We start from the raw sequence: 20,931 nt of genomic DNA, 5'->3' as shown, positions 1-20,931 counted from the left end.
ATTAAGACAGGAAGGAAAAATAAACATACTTTATTAACACATGCACTTCAGGAGTAAGCATCTTGACATACAGATTCATGGGGAGAAAATAAAAGATCTTGGGTAAAACATCTGGAATCACTGCTTTTTTTTTAATACAATTTTTACATTCACTTTATTAGTAATTTAATGTGGAAACAGTTAAACATTAGAAAATAATTCTTTTTGACATCTGACATTTTTTTTGAAAATCCATAATTACGTTTTTCTGTTTTGTTAGTTCATTTGTATCCATTTTAATTTTTTAAATTTTTTTGAATTTCATTTTATTTTTTTAATACAACAGGTTCTTATTAGTTATCTATTTTATACATATTAGTGTATATATGTCAATCCCAATCTCCCAATTCATCCCACCACAACCCCCCGCCCCGGAATCACTGCTCTTCTTAAAAGGGTAATACTACCTTAAAACACTTTGTATTCAAAAAAGATATGTAAATATAAATGTAAACGTAAGGAATCAAATACAAATTAGAAGAGAAAATACACAGAGAGAGATGAATGGATAGACAGATGGCTCAACGGATGGATGGATGGACTGGTTGGCATATACATAAGGGTTAGGTCTGTCTGCATAAATATGAAATCTAGAGGTCACAAGAGACCATGAAATAAATATGCCAGAAAAATATTAATGACAGTAAACGAAAAAAAAAAAAAAAAAAAAAAAAAGAAAAGAGAAACCAAATCTTCTGTTGAGCCACATGTAAAGTGTATTGGGGAAAACATCCCAGAACATGGAATTTCCTTTCTTGACAGTTGGCAGCATTTGTCTGTGCTTATCATACAACTGTGACCAGTTTACTACCATGAAACAACTATTCTAGATTAGGCCGATTATTTCTCCAACACATCTCTTACAAAGGTATCAGGGAATACTGTGTCAAATGACATGGTTGCCTTCTAGGAAGTCCAATCTCACAACCCCAGGTTTTTCTAGGTTCTCGTATAACCAAGGGCAATTAGAAATCTTTAACCTATCGCAATCCTGCTTAAACTTTTACACTTCTGGCTTATACGGATACGATTCCCAATTTCCTCTCTCCCGAGCAGGTATCAGATCCTTATCGCCACCTCCAGGCAGATGGCATCAATGTCTTCAGGCATTTCAACTTCCACACAAATCAGAACTATCATGTTCTTCCATCTTCCTCCATCCTCCTGTGCTGCCAAACTCTCTAGTCCCCCAGGTGCCCTCAGTGCACAAGGAGCCTCATCTGGAATCTTCTCTCTCCTGCACTTCGCACGTTCAACTACGCAGCCCTTTAGCGCCTCCATTCCCACCTTCTCCACTTGGAATCCACTTTGCCACAGATCAGTCCAGACTTTCACCGTCTCTCCCTAAACAGAACCACCACCAAGTCTTTCCACAAGCAAGTTGTGGTTCTAGAAATGAGATGTAGCCGCACGTTTTTTTTGCTTTAAAAAGTTTTTAAAAACTCTTGCCAAAAAAGAGATAGAAGAATTCAGTGGTTTGTGTGAGTCTAAGGATTAAGACATGACAACAAGCTCACAGTAACCCTTATTAGAGAACAAAAATGTAGGAAACACTTTCTAACTTGTTTTATGAGGCCAGACATGTGAAGAAAGCTATAAACTAATCTTTCATAACACAGAGATGAAAAAATAACCCACACTATACTGACACACGCACACAAAATTGATATATCACAAACAATTAGGCTTATTCCAGTAATGCCAGGTTAGCTTAACAGTCAAAAATCAATCTGTGTACATTCACCATGTAACAGAAGGAAACAAACAAACAAACATTACCATCTCAAGAAATGGAGGAAAAGCATTTGATAAAATTCAATACCCACTAGAAACAAGGAATAGAAGGAAACTCCTTCTATAAATGAAAAAACTATAGCAAATATCATATTTAATGGTGAAATATTACAAGTTTTCCCCTTAAGACTGGGAATGAAACAAGGATGCCCACCATCACCACTTACACTGACTCACACTGGAAGTCCCAGGCAGTGCAATAAAACAAAAAGACCAAAAGACATCGCGATTAGAAAATGAATATATAGAACTGTCACAACTCACAGAGGACATGACTGAGTAGGGAAAAAATCCAAAAGAACATACAAACTTTCGGAATACACGAATTTTAGTGAAGTTGTCGGATAAAGTCAATATTTAAAAATCAACTCTTTATATATACAAGCAACAGGAAAATGACATTTAGAAGATATTACTTACAAAAACATCAAAATACATGAAATATCTACAAATTTTTTTTGTCCTCGGTTTTTTATTGTGATGATTCAAGACCCAGAGAAAAGCTACAAGAGCACAAGGAGTTCCCACATGCGCCTTACCCACTTTCCCCAAATGCTGGCTCATCAGATGACACTAAAAGGAAAAGGCAAGTTTTCAAGTGGAAAAAGATACTTCCAATACAAAAAACCCCCAAACAAACTCATAACCAGACTATAAAAGAACTCCTACAAAGTAAAAAGAAAAAGGTAGACAACCCTGTAGAAAAATGGACAAAAGACCCAAACAAGCACATCACCAAAAAAGATAATCCAAGCAGTCAATAAACATGAAAAATTGCTCCAAGTCACCAAGAAGAGGCTAATTCAACGTGAGTGAGCTTCCACTACCCGTCCCACAGAGTGGCTAAAAGCGAACAGGCTGACAACACCAGGGGCTGGTTAGAGCAGGGAGCAGCTGGACCTCCCCCACACTGCTGCGGGGATGTAAACCGGGCCGTGTCTGGCACTTCTCACGAAAGGTGACCGTGCACATAGCCCTGACCCTGCAGTTCTGGGAACGGACCCACCAGAAGCGTTTACAACACGCACCAGGACATGAGAGCTTCACAGCGGTCCATTCCAGGCACCCCCAAGCTGGGGACCAACTCCACACTATCCCAACTGGACAGATAAATGACGGTCAGTCACAAAATGGGACACAGGAAGCAATGAGAACAAATGAACTCGCGCTACAGCGACAGGCGGATAAATCTCAGAAGCAAAACATCCAACTAAAAGGGGCGAATTTAAAAAGGGTAACGGTGTTAAGAGACTGTTAGATACTACGTTAAAAAAAATAAAAAGACAAAACTAATCTATGGAAGTCAGGTTGCCTTTAATGGGCAGGGGCAGTGCCTGGGGGAGGACACAATGGGGGGCTTCTTGGGCACCAGTAACTTTTTAATTAATTAATTTATTTGGTTGCATTGGGTCTTAGTCGCGGCAGGCAGGCTCCCTAGTTGAGACAAAGCGGGCTCCTTAGTTGCGGCTCGCCCGCTCCCCGGTTGTGGCATGCAAACTCTTAGTTGAGACACGCATGCGGGATCTAGTTCCCGGGCCACGGATCGAACCCAGGCCCCCTGCATTGGGAGCGTGGAGTCTTAAGCATAGCACCACCAGGGAAGTCCCAACTTTCTGTTTCTTGATCTGAGTGGTGGTTACATGACTGTGATCATTTCATAAAAATTAAACTGTAGGGCTTCCCTGGTGGCGCAGTGGTTGAGAGTCCACCTGCCGATGAGGGGGACACGGGTTCGTGCCCCGGTCCGGGAAGATCCCACATGCTGCGGAGCGGCTGGGCCTGTGAGCCATGGCCGCTGAGCCTGCGCGTCCGGAGCCTGTGCTCCGCAGCGGGAGAGGCCACAACAGTGAGAGGCCCGCGTACCGCAAAAAAATAAAAATAAAAAAAATTTAAACTGTACGTTTATGATTTGGCACTTTATGTATGTTACATTTTAATAAAAAGTATATGTGAAAACATGTATAATAACCTAATTTTCAAAAATTGCATATATGAAGAATTAACAGAAGAAACACTGCTTACTTCACGATCATGGATTTATTTGTTTTTAAAATGTTTTACTATTATACACCATATTTTATTTAACTAACATGTATTACAGTTAACATACATTTAAAACATCAGTTAGAAAAAAATCAGCCTCCCTACCTTCATAATCAGTTCCAATGCATACTCTGTGACTAATTTTATATCCTAAGCTCAATACCACCTGACTACTTGCGGTGTACTTCAAGCTCATTATTTTCTCTCAGCCTGGAGTATTCCAAATTCCCCCTTGTTGGCTCAATTTAAATATCGCATCCTGGTTGATTTTTTTCCATAAACTTTTTCACTCCTCCCATCCCCACCCCCTTTGAAAAGATATGTTAAATACAATGAGAGTCCCAGCACTGATCCTCAGGTGACTCAATGTTTACAAGTCACCAGGCAGAGAGGGCCACTTGTTTCTTGCTCAAAGTGAATCCCTACTTCACAAAGCATATTTCCTATTTTTTAATGATGTAATTAAAGAGATTCTAAGTGGAACAGATTCTAATCAAAGTTTCTAATCAAAGCTTCTTTGTAAGTATAAACAAATTTTATCTAATTAAGTGCTATAAAACAGCAAATGACGAGTTAGTCAAAGTAATAAAAGGGAAGAGGGGACCTCACTATTTTAAATAAAATGCCCAGATGCTGACAAGAGTTGTCTGTTTCCACAAAAGGCAAACTAAGGACTCTAGAATTGCAGGCCCTGAAGGGTATGAAATTCTTTACCTCTGGTATGACCTTGATAAATAAAAGAACTTTCTGACTTCTTTCTCTTACTGTTGGGGCAGGATCCTGCAGGGTGGAAGGGGACCTCGGATGCAGTACTTGGATTTATATGAATCCCACACTGAGTGATTTTCTGGGAAGGGACTCCATGACTTTTACAGATTCTCATATGGCCTATGATTCCCTGATTAAGCACCACTGATCTAGGCAATATTTCCCCAAGTGTGGTACATGTCACAGGTGGTACAGAAGATGATTTTCTGGGGGTCCATGAACAAGCTTGTTCTCTTCGTGGTTGTATTCATTTTGATGTATATTTGAAAAAATACAGCAAGCACATCAAAACCATAATGTATTGATACACTTTACAAATTAAAAATAAGTCAATTTAAGTTAGTGGGAAAAAAAGACTTCGAAGTTTTAAGTAAGATGTCCAGGTGCCATCTGGATAAACTATGGTGGCAGCAGGCCAGCAACTGGGCCTTAGGAAACAGGAGGTGGAAGGAAGCCACTTAACACAGAGCACGTGTGCTTTCACCTCTGCTACTCAAACCTCTTGCCACACCTCGGAAAGTCTACTCAATGCAACAACCTCAGAAATTCCCCACAACCATGGTCTTGAGAAGTACTGGCTAAACTAATCCACAGAGATTATACCTGGTTCTAGCACTTGCATCTCATTTTGTCCCCGTATTTGGAAGCTGTGATACCAGTAGAGATAGAAATAAATGGCAAAGAGCCACAAGGAAAAAGGAACTGATAAAGAACGTCCGAGTAAACAGCTGGCTTTAACAATTAGCTGGAGATGCTCTCACCGCTCACTGGTGAGATCTCAGGGCACAGATAACTCCTACAAAGTGATTAGACTTTTCTGTTGTATGTGGTACATGTTGATACATATTCTGCATGCATTACAAATGGAAATACTCAGAAATGCTATTTGCTAAATTTTTGGGGGAAAGCAGCTGAGGAACTACTGTAACCAAGCAGATCTCCAAGAAGCCCATTAAACCCTGTGCTCCTTCTGTGCTTCCTTCACTAAATAGAATAAAACCGCTGAAGTCCACAGATTTCATGGTGGAGTCTAACAATGCGCCATTCAGTGTCATTAAGCCACACAGAGAGACACACAGACAGACAGACAGACAGAACACAGTGAAAACAGGACCCTGAGAGGAGACCATCAGAACTCCTTTCTTACAGGGCTTCAGGTTAAAAATGGTTTTGTAACTAAATCAGCATGAAAACAATACTAAGTACAAAGCATAAATATTTCCCAACAATCCTCACTTTAATCTGGTTCTTTCTTTGACAGGTGTAACTGGTTTAAAAGGAGTTCTAAGGGTTCTCTGCAATAGAGTAGCCCTTCCTGTTTTTTCTAAATTTAATTTTTATCAACTATTTGAAACATTCAGAAAAAAACTTAAATGCTACGACATTTGGATTTAACAAATGTTAGCATCTTGCCGCATTGTCTCCCTCCTCCCCACGCAGGGGCTGACTGGTGGGGCAGCAACCAGACAACCCGGAATGCAGAAGCACAGGCTTCACAAAGGAAGGGCTCTGAGAACTTGGCAAGTGACCTACACTTCCCTGAAAATGAGCCCGGCCACAGAGCTCAGACACAACAGTTAATGGGGATACAGTTTAAAATTAATACAAAGTCCGAAGCCCAACACTCAACTATTTTCTCCGATTTCCACTGCAATCCAAATGCCATATAATCACTTTCACAGCTAACATTTCTGATTCACTTCTGCCCACAAAACAAGTTATAAGGGGTCAAGGAAAGGCCACAGTCTTCACAGAACCACAAGGTTAAAGGCATATTTCTACCTAAAGCAATGCCTGTCTTTATGTTAGGCAGTTACTAAGATACGATTTGAATTAAGAAACAGATACTGTTGTCTTTCAAGTAATTCCAATTCCATGTCTACTGCACCTGATTTAATTGCCCCATTACCTGTATTAATGGAATAAACAGGAGCTTGTTTCGCATACCTTTTTCTGCATATGTTCACCCAGAAGCAGATTTAGAAATGAAAATAAGAAATCCAATTCATATTATTCAATTAACTATATACAGATAAGATAAAAATATCTGAAAGTCTGTATGAAGTATTCTCTTATAATTCTTCTAAACATTATGTTTTTAAGTCCACTATGTCTGCACTGACATAATAAATCTTTTTAGTAATGAAGATCAGAAGCCACCCTTTGTTGCAGTACTTAATTTAGCAGGTAAAATAATCCATTACTGAAAACTTACTTGACATAAGCTTTGGAATCTGGGCTTGTCCTCTCAACAGTGGCCGGTACAAGTTTCCCTGGTAAGTCGCAGGTGGTGGTGCAGCATTGCTGTAAACGCCAGTTCCAGAGCCTCTGGGCATAACATGGCTATAAAAGGACCCCCCACCCAGCAAAACAATTATATAGACATATATCCAACACATAATAAATAAACGTTAGCAGCCGTCTTTGTACTACTAGATCTGATTAAGACAATGCAAATTTAAAAGATTTATAATGGACAAAGTTCAAAACAATACCCGATGATGGTGACAGCAAATATTCACTTATCACACCAAAGATTTTTTTTTTTTTTTTTTTTTTTTTTTTGCGTTACGCGGGCTTCTCACTGTTGTGGTCTCTCCCGCTGCGGAGCACAGGCTCCGGACGCGCAGGCCCAGCGACCATGGCTCATGGGCGCAGCCGCTCCACAGCACGTGGGATCCTCCTGGACGGGGGCACGAACCTGCGTCCCCTGCATCGGCAGGTGGACTCTCAACCACTGCGCCACCAGGGAAGCCCCACACCAAAGATTTTTAATAATCATGTAAATATTTATTACTTTATGCAAAAAATAATCTGAGCCTATTTCTCTTTTTTTGCATTGTATTTTGTTTTGTCCTCAAAAACCCATGCTGTTGCTATCACTATGCAGTTGACCCTTGAACAACGTGCGTTTGAACTGCGCAGGTCGACTTATAGGTGGATTGTTTGCAATAGTAAATACTAGAGTCCTATACAATCCACGGTTGAGGATTTTCGACTGCTCAGAGGGTCAGTGCCCCTAACCCCAGAGATGTTCAAGGGTCAACTGTATATACTACTACTCTATATCTTACTATTTTCAGTTTACTACTGATATATCAAACATTTCCCTATATCTTTCATAGTCTTCCTAGGTGTTAACATCTATACCTATAGAATATTTACATGTTGATATCTCATATTACTAAACTAGTCCACCATTTAGTACCAGTAGTATAGACAACAATGCCTAGAGAGATCTGGGCATATAACTAGGCTCCTCTAAAATATCTTCTCAGGATAAATTCCAATAAGCAGGAATCTGGATCAAAAGTTCAGAGTACCTTCAGAACTTAAAACTCTATTTAGAGGTATTTCTATGTTGCTTTCCAAAATGGCTGAAATAATGCAAAAAAGAAATCTTTTAAGAATATTTTAGATTTGCATTTCTTTTACTATTAAGAATGAAGACGGGCTTCCCTGGTGGCGCAGTGGTTGGGAATCCGCCTGCCAATGCAGGGGACACGGGTTCAAGCCCTGGTCCGGGAAGATCCCACATGCCGCGGAGCAGCGAAGCCCGTGCGCCACAACTACTGAAGCTTGCGTGCCTACAGCCCACGAGCCGCAGCTGGAGAAAGCCCGCGCGCAGCAACGGGAATGCAATGCAGCCAAAAATAAATAAATAAAATAAATAATAAATTTAAAAAAAAAAAAAAAAAAAAAAGAATGAAGACGACCAAACAACCACAATAGAAACTATGCTAAGCGGTTAACCCCACAACAACTTCATTAGTTAAGTAGGTGTGATTGTGATTCCCATTTTACACACAGGAAATGGAGGCACAGGGCGGTGCAGTAACGTGAACAAACATATCAAGTGGTAGACAAGGCATCTGATCCAGACGTTTAGGATCCAAAGTCCATGACCCCACTGTCCCTTACTAGCCACTGTATAAAGTACACGCTGCTGATGGTAACCTACTGCCTAAATCCCATTTTGAATCTTAAGGTTTTCCTATGAATTGGAAATATCTATTTATGAGTTATCATCATTAATTCATAGATGATAACTCATTAATATTTACCCCAGCACATTGCTCTTTTTATCCCAGCTTTATGTGTTACCGTTTCAAAGCTCCCTCTTTTATATACGGTTGTCTCCCTAACTAGGAAAAAGGCAATTTGATAGCTAATAAGGGCAAAGGATAAAAATCAGAAATTCACAGCAGAGGAGATACAAATGGCCAGCAGACATCTTAAAAGAGACTCAACCTGACTAACAGGCCAGGAAACACATTAAGGCAGCACGGAGACATCAGTGCTTGGGTACAAGCCCCGGAGGTGATGGCTCTGCTCAGAGGTACTGGGGACACCCGGACATGAACTCGGCCAGAACTTTCTTGAGGATAAAGAGCGCGTTTTATTCTTTTGAAATAACGGTCTTCTAGACAGCAAAATCTCTTAAGAGAAAATAACGGAATTCTCAAGCAACACATAAAGCAATATACAGACCAAAGAAACAGAAGTGAATTTTAAAAAATGAAGAAAAGCAGAAAAGTATCAAAGTCATTAAAATATCTGCAAAATTGTTGTATTTAATTAAATATTAAATATTTGTGGCATAAATGCTGACTTAATGCTTTGTGGAAGACCCAGAAAAAGCGAAATACACACACAGAGAAACCTACCACTCACCCCAAAGCCCTGAAGGCCGCTGGATCCAGGTGGACGGGCCGCCGGTCCCGGTTAAAGCCGAGCTGGGGCTTCCACTGCCGCCCATTGCTGGATTTCTCCCAGTCGCCAGGTTTCAGTACCGGTGCAGGTTTTCTAACCATTTGAAAATACAAAATTTAGTTATAGGGATGAACTTCGTTTATACAAAATAAAACTGGAGAGTTTTATAAATGCATTGTTGTTTACCTTGCTCCCGGAAGCATTATGGCTTTAAAAATGTAATCTTCAGCAAACTGTGGGTCTTTAAAATTAATACTAGAAGAGAACAATACACAATTTAGTGATTATACTGGATTAGCCTCGCTCAACTATCATGTAAACTCAGGTACTTTTCACCGTTATTTTATTTTATTTTTTTGGCCTCACTGCGTGGCTTGCACGATCTCAGTTCCCCCACCAGGGACTGAACCTGGGCTCCGGCAGTGGAAGCCTGGAATCATAACCACTAGGCCACCAAGGAACTAGGCACTTTTGACCTTTAAACAGAATAACTAAAATTCAAATGTTCTCCAAAAATGATCTTAGTCACTGGATTTTGCCAAATTGCCAAATGGCTAAACATCTTCCTCACCAAACTGCCACTAATTTCCAGGATGGCCCTTGTGTAACTTTCTGTGCAAGAGTCATGTTCAAGCTAATTGTGAGTGATCACAGAGAAATAACAGACACTGCCTGCCCAACTCTTGAGAAATTCCAGTATAATATCAGAGACAGGTCCAAGAGGTTTCCAACAACAAAAAATAGAAAACACCTTTCACTTTGTTCAGGCCATGGCAAAGACCCTCCCTCTGGCATCTTCGAGAAGATCAGTTCTTGTTACAAGAAAGATGCAAACAACAACAGAAACATTTGCAAAATCAAAAAAGAACACAAACAATCCATAGGGGAAAAAACACAAAACCTCCCAGTTGGAAGCCTATATCCTGCTCTACTAATGTGTGTTTCTGTGATAATGTAACAGTCACCATTTGAACACTACACAAAGGCTGTACATTCAGACTAACAAGCTTGGCCAAACTCCTTTCTGGTGGGGGGTGTGTGTGTGTGTGCAGGCGCCTCCCAAAGCACACAAGTCTTCCTTCTGACACAGCAAGGTCTCTTCTAGGACTCTGGATACACGCCTGGTTCATACTTAAGGATGCTCATAACATCAGTATTCATAATGTTGAAAAACTGTAAAACCTAAGTGTATGGACAATAGTGGACTGGTTAAAGAAACTATGGTTCTTTCTAAAAACGGTATCCTCAATTGATATTTTTTAAAATGTAGTAACAAAATACTTAATGACATGGGAAAATTACACATGCAACAGACTAGACACACATTCACCGAAAGGTTACTTGTACATTCAACCATTTCCTTTCCTTCTTTTTGCTTTTTTATATTCTCCAAAGATCCTCCAAAGATTACAGATTACAGTTGCAATCAGTGAAAAAAGGTTTTATTGAACTGGTTGACATTTTAGATAGCTAACTTTTTTTCCTCTTCAAATACTGCCACTTAAAATAATTAAGGCCCATCTGTTATAGAGAAATTTTCGTTGCAGTAGGATTTAACTGTATATTTTAAGTACACAAAAATAGTTTCATTTATAATAAAGATGCTATAAGCTCAAGAACAGCTGAACAACACGTCATTTATTCAATCTGTTCCTCTTACAAACTCACTCTTCACCGCAACTGTCTTTATCTCAGATGTTCTCTATTCCAGATGGCTTAGGGCAGGGCCAGGCACAACAGGCAGTATGAAAGGTTTAAGAGCGTGAAAGAGAAAGAGATAGGTATCTGTTAGGGCTTTGCAGATACATAGTAAAGAGAGAAAACTGGGGACTTCACTGGCGGTCCAGTGGTTAGGACTCCAAGCTTCTACTGCAGGGGGGCACAGGTTCGATCCCTGGTCGGGGAACTAAGATCTCACAAGCCACGTGGAGTGGCCAAAAAAAAAAAAAAAAAAAGAGAGAGAGAGAGAGAGAAATCTGGTGATAAAGCAAGACTTGCAACTAAAGTATCTCAAAATACTTCTCTTAGTGTCAGCAGGCCTTTTCGGCAGTTTACCAAACAAATTTTCAGAGTGCCCACTGCATACACGGTCTCACGGTGGGATCAGGGGCACAAACACTGACCAAGCACGGAGCCTGCCTCCCCTTCTAATAGGGGAAATAGACAGAAAAGGTTTAATAACAGTTTAATAAGGAAGAAAGTGGAAAAGGCAACAACAGGCACAGGAAAGACGCTGAATCAAAGCATGTGAGTGCACATGCCTTCCACACACACGCCCTTGTGAGTGTGGGCTAAATGCATGTATGTATGGTGGAGGGGGGCCTTTCACCTGGGACCAAGGAAGACAGCACCCAACAGGCTATGGTTGAAGGTGGGACAGGACTGGCTGCGGGCTGGAACAGACATGGAAAGGGGTAGCTCCGTTTAATTGGCGCAGCCTTCTCAATGGGGATCTGGGAGAGAAGTAACAAGCCCTACAAAAAATGATTTGAGTGACTACATACATTCTCAGTTCTCCCAAGGAAGATACATAACCAGTGCCATTCTCAAGGCACAGGATACAAACTGGTTCATTACATGCAGTAAATGCTTTAAGTTCTCAAGACTTAATTCTCAGGTGGGATCCCGGTTGAGAAGGGCTGAACTGGAATGAAAAAGTATGTGAACAGAAGTGGGCAGTAAGACGGCCTGGTTGAACTGGAATGTTGTCATGAAGGGCTTGTTCTGACCACAACGTAAGGCCACTTCAAGTTGTCAGAGAGTAAAAGCAATCCAAGATGCAATTCAGAAAGAACCACCCGGCCACATTGCATTAGAAAGATGGGGTGAGAACCAAAAGGAGGTCACAGTCCTAGCCTAGGGGATGCTGGGCGAGCTAAAGAAATGGCAGGGCTGGAGCTGGAAGGAAGATCATGCTTAGGTGAGGGCTCTAGGGGAACACCTGCAAGGCGCACACAGAAAGAGCTGAAACTAAGAAGTGAAAGAAACAGCCAAGTAACAAGCTCCCGGGGAGAAGAGAGAATCCCAGGTCATAGGGATAAATTCTCTCGAAAGACAACGGTTACAAGAGGTTTAATAAGAGAGCTGAAGGTAATGTTTGAGAAAACAAATCCATTTATTCATCAGATATGTGCAGTTTATATGTCAATTATTCCTCAATAAAACTGTCTTTAAAATTCCATTATTCAGGTTCATGCTCTGAAAGGGAAAACACTTCCAAGCTAATAAGAAAACAATCTCCTGTATCTCTCCCACTTCCCCCCAGAACTACACTCAACAGAGTGATCTTATACTTAATATGGTTCAAGCCACTGGGAGACAGAAAAGGAGTATTTAAAAATAAGTTTGGAGGTCCCCCACTGAAGGGACAAGGGACACAACTTATGATCTGAAAGATTAAAGCATTCACTCCCCTTGGATCTTTGAGAACAATTTGAAGACTTATTGTCTCCTAGAAAGAGTTAAGCTTTTACTGGTTGTGAGCTTTTTTTGTATTTTAATTTGTTCCCCAAAATATATACTAAGAACTATTATGTTTCTAGAAACTAAAGTAACAACAGAAGCTAAAGCACAACTCTACTGCACTTTTTTCCAATGTGATAACATGAGCCACAACTTAAACTTCCTAAAAGTAAAACAGACTTAGGCAGGAACCCATTAGGCAAAGGTCCAAAGGGTAACTTTTTATTTGGATCCAAACTTTCAAAGTGCCTTTGGTTTTTTTCAGGTTAACGTAATTCAAATTTTTATAGGTAGAGCATTAAAAATAATGGAAATAATTCCATTATACTAAAATATATAAATAAAAATAACGGGGGAAAAATATAGATTACTCTGAGAAATTCCCACCATTAGAAACAAGAGGCATTAATTGTGGAGAGTTTACTGGGGAGGGAAAGCAGTAATATGGAGATAAAGTCAGAAGCACCCTCAGGGAGGAGACGAGTTAACAGAACAACCTCTGGACCCAACAGGCTGCCCGGCTAAGGTCAGAGAACGGTGCGTAGATTCATATTGTTTCATCTAACTGGTGAACAGGGGAGGGGGTTTAACCACTCTCTCGAGGTGGAACAGCGCCGACTCAGCCAGCATAAGCTTCTACCCTCCAGACCAGCTCCGACGAGGGCTTGTACAGTAGATCCCCTCCTTGGTAGGTAACCTCCCTATTATTTTAATCAATTGTCTTCATAAACACACTGAGGACAATATAAATTTAAAATTTTAAACCTAAGCATAGTTGTAAAGTAAGGAAACTGAACAGTGCTTTTATTTTTATCACAAGTAGCACTTTAGACACTTTGCAGCAAAGTCTCAATAGAAAAAAACCAGAATGCACAACACCTTTTCCAATTCCATTCACTTTAAGAATTATCCTTAGAAACGCTATTTAAGTACTACTGTTGTTTGAGAGTGCTAGGACACATTACAAAGAAAGCAGAAAACTCCAGAAATCTTTTCATTTTTACCTTTCCCTGATACATTCCATAATTAATGCTCAATCAGCAAACCACTGCAAACTGTTCACGATTCATATACTTGACATTTTAAAGCACTTAAAGAGTTTATAGGACTTAACAATGTCTTTTCTGACATCCTATCAGAAGAGGTTAACCAGTTGTGTCCTATGAAGTATTACAGGAAGTGAAAGTTAAACCCTCCCAAGTGTTCCCAACCATCAACTCTGTTACTGATTCCGTGTGTCCTCCACTTCTTCAGGTTTTGGATCTCAAGTTACCTGCTTGCCAACCATGAGTCTTACAAACACGGCAGTAATGGTCATTACATTAAAAATCTATCTTCACGTACATCCACATTTTAAAAACATCTCCTTGAAGACAGAAAACATTCTACCCCTTGCCTGATCCATCCAAAAGTGAACACAGAACGTTTGAGAAGCAGTCCTCTGAAGAAGTAAGTCTGGGCTCTTAGAAGAATCTGGCAAACACAGGTTCCAACACTATGAAAGCCAAGCTTTTACATGGGTTTAGAAGGATGCCAGGTGCCATGAGAGAAAAAGAGAAATCTGACAATGCTACTAATGAAAACATCTCTAAAGATTACATAAACCCAGATTACCTTTGAGAAGAGAAGAAAAGCAATGAAGGGTAGGCAAAGGGAAGAGCATTCCAAGCACTGGGAGGAAGGCACAGAGATGAGTGGGACACGGAAGGGACCAGCCTGGAGAGCAAGGAGGAGGTGTCCCTGAGGAGCTGTGGGCACTCAGGCGCAGAGCACGGCTCCACCAAATTAGGGCAGGAACCAAAGATCGCCGAGGGGGGCTTCCCTGGTGGCGCAGTGGTTGAGAGTCCGCCTGCCGATGCAGGGGACACGGGTTCGCGCCCCGGTCCGGGAAGATCCCACATACTGCGGAGCGGCTGGGCCCGTAAGCCATGGCCGCTGAGCCTGCGTGTCCGGAGCCTGTGCTCCGCAATGGGAGAGGCCACAACAGTGAGAGGCCCGCGTACTGCCAAAAACAAACAAACAAACAAAAAAAAAGATCGTCGAGGGGTGGCAGTGTTTAAGAAAGATGAGACAACAGATTCAGTGGGAAGGAAGGTGGCATAAAAAAAAATCAGCTGGGAGAGCACTACGGTAATCCAGGAGGAGCGAGTATAGAACAGGCTCACTGGGAAAAGCCAGATAGGAAACATAATTGGGAAGAAAAAAATATTCCAGAGCAGTGGTGTAGGTACATGGAGTCCTGTAAAGTGAGAAGCCAAAGCTCCTAAATCTGGGCATCTGGGGGAACAGGAGGTCGAGGGACAGAACGGAGAGATGGGCAAGGAGGCGTGTGAGGGGCGCAGAACAAAGTAGCCAGTGAGGACACAGAGTCCGAGGTGAGACCAAGGGGGTGTGCATGCATCTACTCCCCCAGATGGATAGAAAATTGTGCTGCTACACCAGGAAGATAACTTTTTTGTAATTTAAAAATCATATACAGGTTTTATATGTTTAAATTTGACAAAGAATTATTCTAAAATACTATGCTAAGCAAATTACAATGGTGGAGGAAGAGCAGACTGAGGAAAATTCAGGGAGATAGCTCAGCTCTGTTCAAAGTTAAACTACTACTATGTTGAACGATTTATGGAATCAGAATTGGAAAAAAAAATCCTAGGTAACTGCTGATTGTATTCTTTAAGAATCCTTCTATGAATTTAAGATACTTCAATAACTTCTAAAATATACTTTCTCAATACTACAGATAAGACCTAACACGATGGGAAGAATCTACCTAAAGTCAATGTGAGGAAGCAACTTCTCAAACATGGAATGCAATACCAGATGCAAGCAAACAGAGAAGGGGGAAAATATCAAGAGTCAAAACAGAACTGGCAGCTGACTATGGAAGCTACCTTTTCAGATTTTTTGTTTATAAAGCAAAAATAACACTGGGCTACACAAGAAACCCTGAAACAAACACACGCAAAACTACAGTAAACTGCATCTCAGCCTCAACATGACCCCTCAGAGAAAACACTGAAAATCACCTCATACGGTAAGAGTTAACACTTTGGTCTTTCACGAAATCTCTAGGAAATCAACTCAATTAAGTCAATTTTATTATGAAGTTATATTCAATATATACCTGAATATACAGCTGAATCTCAGATTTCTTTTATAAATTAATAAATCTTGTAAAAACAGTGGATACCAAACAACACCAAAGGCCATTTCAGGCTCAGAAATCACCACCACCATATCATCATACAAACAAAAACTCCAGGATGTCAAGTTTGTAACTCTTCCCTTGTGCAAGTCTCTATCCTAATTAGATAGTTAAGAAGAATTAACTATTTCTAGAGGGCTGTGAAGGAAGACCCTTGAGAACATGCTGAGAAATTGAGGAGCACAGCAAACAGAGAGGACAGGTGGGAGTTAACTGGCCTGAAGCTCGGCTGGGAGCCAAAGACCCCAGGGGTTAATACACAGAGTCCACACTGGCTCTGCCGCAGCCAGACTGTTTGTGGTGGGCACAGCAGCTTGGCTTACGGTTCTGAATCCCACCCTTAACAAAAGAGCCCACAGACAAAGAGCCAGGACAAATTATGTGCAAAGCTAAACAAAAATTGTGGGTAGAGATAAATAAAGGCAACTAGTTTAGGAAGATTTTCCAAATTCACAATGGTTTTCTTTAAGTAAAAGCCTTTCTAGAATGGCAGTTGCTATCTAAATCCATGAAAGACAAGAAAATAAACATGCTTATACATCACATTGAGAAATTTAAGTAAAATCCAAAATATTCCCTGAGAATGAGAGAAATAATAACGTGTGGGAAAGGAGTATTCAGGAACAGCTTTTACAAAATCCTTGAATTACTAGAATATTTGCCCTACTCTCATCTAAAGACTGAAAACAAAAACATAAACCCTGCCATCAAGATTAGTAACTACATACAACAGTTACATAAATGAGTAGTAAGTTTGATTTTTATCTAAATAGCTATATTTTACATACTCAGTAGAAAATGCTGTCACCATTGAAGAAATGAAGTATACGTTTTCCAGATAGCAGAAATTAGCCCCTTAAGTTTTAAATTGTTGATTAAAAAATTCCACAAATTCATCTATCTCATCTTAACCAAAATAAAGTATATTAACAGTTTTGTTTTTAAACTCAGCAGGGCCACGACCATAAATGTAATAAACAGTCTTACAATACGGTGAATCTGTGTGGGCCTCTGGGGTGAAGAGGTCTGTTTGCACATACACAGCAAACTACTCCTGGAAACTCCTACTTTCTACCTCCCACTTTTCTAATCCAGGAAGAATCAGAGGTTGTTAGGGGAAACCAGAAAGCAGAGAAGCAAGCTTGTTAAATCAGTAACCTTAACAATATACATAATTTAAAGTCAAGAGGCTCTACTAGGAGGTCTGCAACACAGGGACTCTCCAATCTCAAAGCACTGCTGGAATAACAGCTACCATTTCCTGGTGAACCAGTCTTCTTAAACTTATCTGCAAGTTCAGAGCTGCATTCTGGGCAAATGTCAGCAGTTTGGAGAAACTTACCTGATCGCAGCGTTCTGTGTCAGATCCCTTAACATGGGAACAGGAGAACATACTATTCTAAAAAGAAACAAGAGAAGAACCATCTATTTGTGAATCGTAACCTTTTGGATAAGTGGAAGCAAGATGTTGCTATGTTTCTGAGGAATCGTTAAAATGCACCAGCAAAACAATATAATCGTATATATCTTTAAAAAAGGGCCTTGTCTTCTTTGCTTGTAATCTCACTAACAGAAAACAATGGGCAAAGGGCTTTTATCAGAATTTGTAAAGAATACCTACAAACCAAAAAGGGGGAGGTGGGGGGACAGATAACAGAAAAACACAACAGGTACTTCATAAATGAGGAAAACCAAATAGTTAAGAGATATACCATATGGCATTCAATTTCATTAGTAATCAGAGAAATACAACTGTCAACCACAAGATCCCAACAAGCATCCACCAAATTGACAAAAAGTAAGGTCGTGACAATCCCAAGAGTTTACAAGAACAGAGCAATAGGATCTCTCACAAACTGACAGAGATTATAAAATAGTGTAATCACTTTGGAAAACCCCCTGATATTATCTAGCAAAGATGAAGATACACATATTTTATGACCCGCAATTCTATTCCTGGATCTATACACCCTTGAGCAGCAGTTCTCAAACTCTGATCTCAGAGCCCCTTTACACTCTTATCAATTGAGGACCCCAAAGAACTTCTGTTCGTGTTGGTTATATCTGTCAATATTTACCTATTAAAAATTAAAACTAAGAAATTTTTTAAACACTAATTTAAAGATAATACTAATAAACCTATTATTGAAAACCTAATAAGACAATTTAGTAATAAACCTACCATTAATTTATATAACATTTTGATGAAAAAACACTATATTTTACAAAGCAAAACAAAAACAAATGAGAAGAATGTTACTGTTTTAACTTTCTTTAATACATGTCTTAGTATCTATCTTAATAGCTGGATTCTGTTATCCGCTTCTGATTCAATCTCTTGAGGTATCACACTACATTTAGCCTCTGGAAAACTCCACCATACACTCAAGGGAGGAAAAGAGAAAGGCAAACAGCATCATAACACCTTAGTATTATTATGAAAATAGGTTTGACCTTGTGGATTGCCCCAAGAGCTGGGCTTTGACCCCAAGTCTTTTTTTAGTCCAGGGGTATTCTGTTGTTTTGTTTTCTCACTACTTTCTCATTATTACTAGAAAATAAAACATTTAGGCAACAAAGTAAAAATGCTAACTATACATCCTCCCAATCGCTTCAATTATATACAATGAATACTTACTGATCTGGAAGAATGGCTTCTTCATCCAAAGAAAACTTTCCTTGAATCCCATGGCATAGTTCAGGTGGTACATCCACTGACTGTGGAAAAACACAGCCCTGATTATACACCCAAAAGATTGGAAAGCAGGGACTAAAACATATGCTTGTTCGTCAACGTTCACAGGAGTAACATTCCTAACAGCTAAAAGGTGGAAACCACTGAAGTCCCCATCAACAGATGAGTGGATAAACAAAATGTAGCGTATACACACAATGGAATACTATTCAACCATAAAAGGAAGGAAATTCTGACACAAGATGGCTGAACCTTGAAAAACTATGCTAAGCCAAGTGAGCCAGACACAAGAGGACAAATACTACTATATGATGCGACTTACGTGAGGTATCAAGATTAGACAAATTCATAGAGTCAGAAAGAAGAAGAGAGGTTACCAGAGGCTGGGAGGAGGGGAGGATGGAGAGGCAGTGTTTAATGTTGTTTAATGGGTACAGAGTTTCTGATGGGGAAGATGAAGTTCTGGAAACGGACAGTTGGCGGCAGTTGCACAACTTTGTACATGGTCTTAATGACACAGAATTACACACTTAAAAATGCTTAAAATGGTAAATCATGTTTATATTTTACCAAATTTAAAAAGGGTATTCCTGATTAATTAACCAAATAAATATACTGTTTAAAAACACTTCATGTTGGAAGGGGGACCGTACCTCTGTGGAACCTGTCTTGTACAGCTCTAAAAGGAAGTCGTGCAGTGGGTGATGTTTCCCCACAAATAAGACATCGCCTCCAAGACTGTTTCTTCTAGCTGGGGGGAAAGTAGGAAAAGAATAAGGATCAAACAATTATATCTGCAAGAGCAATTTTTATGACAACAAAATTAAAAGATGCATCTAAATTTTAAAAACTTCAAGTCTGTGAAAAATAATTTAACAATAGGTCTAAATAGGTGGTATGTCTCTGCAGAAGAAAAAAAACTTTGATGATAAGGTTTCAAAAATCAATGACTATCAAAAAAAATTACTAAAATATACCTGAATTATTATGGGATTGCAAGATAAGGGTCAGAGTTTTCTTATTTATACAGAACTCAATTTCTTATTATAAGAAACAAACATTCTCTGAGGAAACACTAATTTTATCATCTGAGAACAAAAATTATCCTAAGGATGGTTGATGGAGATATTATTTCTATAGGTTTGTTACACTGGTATTAAATAAATTTTCCAATTGAGCCCAGCCTTGCAATTTCCCAATATTTTAACTGTCAGTATTAATGACAAAATCCCACTTTTTGTGAAAAATAACATTTCAAGTTAACACTCTGAGAGCAAATGCTTTTGACTCAACTTAACCTTCAAGCAAAGTTATTGTTATTTGGGGGGTAGGGGAGGAGGAAGGGAAGAAGGGAGATGGAGGAAATCTAATACTTATAACTTAAAAGTTTCATTTACTATTCAATTTACAGATAATAAATTTTAAGAAACAAATTTAACTTTTGTTACAAAGAAGTAAAATCAGTGATTTTGCCCCCTTTGTGAAAAATTCACAAATGAAAAAAAAAGGTCTAATTTTTTTTTTTTTTTGCGGTACGCGGGCCTCTCCCGCTGCGGAGCACAGGCTCCAGACGCGCAGGCTCAGCGGCCATGGCTCATGGGCCCAGCCGCTCTGCGGCATGTGGGATCTTCCCAGACCGGGGCACGAACCCGTGTCCCCTGCATCGGCAGGCGGACTCTCAACAACTGCGCCACCAGGGAAGCCCAAAAGGTCTAATTTTATAAGGAAACGTGAAGTCTGTGTCCCACAGACTCACTGCTGCCTGAGTGGGGCATTGGCCTTACTCTCTTCAGGGGTGAGGTCCGGGTACACCTCTTCCAGGGCAGCTCGCAGTCTTCGCTCATCCACGAACGGCAACAGAGCCACACCTGGGGACATAAACGCACACCAACCGCCCAGCTATTAGGGTCACCTAAATTCCAACTGGTCCAAATGAACATTTCTAGTAGAATATCCCTGCTAATATAAAAACATTTGGGAACTGAACTCTAATCTTTAGCCAAAATTCAAATGTAGAAGAAAAAATTCCAAATTTCCCACCCTTAAAATGGCTCATATGGAAAACCATGTTTGATCTTAACTCTGTGATAATAAAAATTTTAAATTAAATGAACAAGTGGCCACCTATACACCAGCCTCTCTCTGTTCTCGCCCTCCTTACTAGATGCCCTCGGGCAAACCAGTCAATCTCCCAAAGGCTTGGGTTCAT

At 40.0% G+C, this 20,931-nt stretch overlaps 1 protein-coding gene across 1 annotated transcript in view; it reads right to left on the bottom strand.

Moving 5' to 3' along the window:
* Positions 1 to 20,931, bottom strand: part of XRN2 (5'-3' exoribonuclease 2) — an 82,652-nt gene that overhangs the window by 13,907 nt on the left and 47,814 nt on the right. The window contains exons 21-27 of the mRNA XM_065893367.1: positions 20,507 to 20,590; positions 19,376 to 19,473; positions 18,666 to 18,745; positions 17,370 to 17,426; positions 9,544 to 9,612; positions 9,319 to 9,450; positions 6,860 to 6,987 (exon numbers count right to left, since the gene is read on the bottom strand). Of these exons, the coding sequence (XP_065749439.1) occupies positions 6,860 to 6,987; positions 9,319 to 9,450; positions 9,544 to 9,612; positions 17,370 to 17,426; positions 18,666 to 18,745; positions 19,376 to 19,473; positions 20,507 to 20,590 (648 nt within the window). The remainder of the gene's footprint in view (positions 1 to 6,859; positions 6,988 to 9,318; positions 9,451 to 9,543; positions 9,613 to 17,369; positions 17,427 to 18,665; positions 18,746 to 19,375; positions 19,474 to 20,506; positions 20,591 to 20,931) is intronic.

This window comes from Phocoena phocoena, chromosome 15 (genome assembly GCF_963924675.1).
Source record: "Phocoena phocoena chromosome 15, mPhoPho1.1, whole genome shotgun sequence".
NCBI classification, from domain to species: Eukaryota; Metazoa; Chordata; class Mammalia; order Artiodactyla; family Phocoenidae; genus Phocoena; species Phocoena phocoena.
This window is presented reverse-complemented; position numbering and strand designations above follow the sequence as displayed.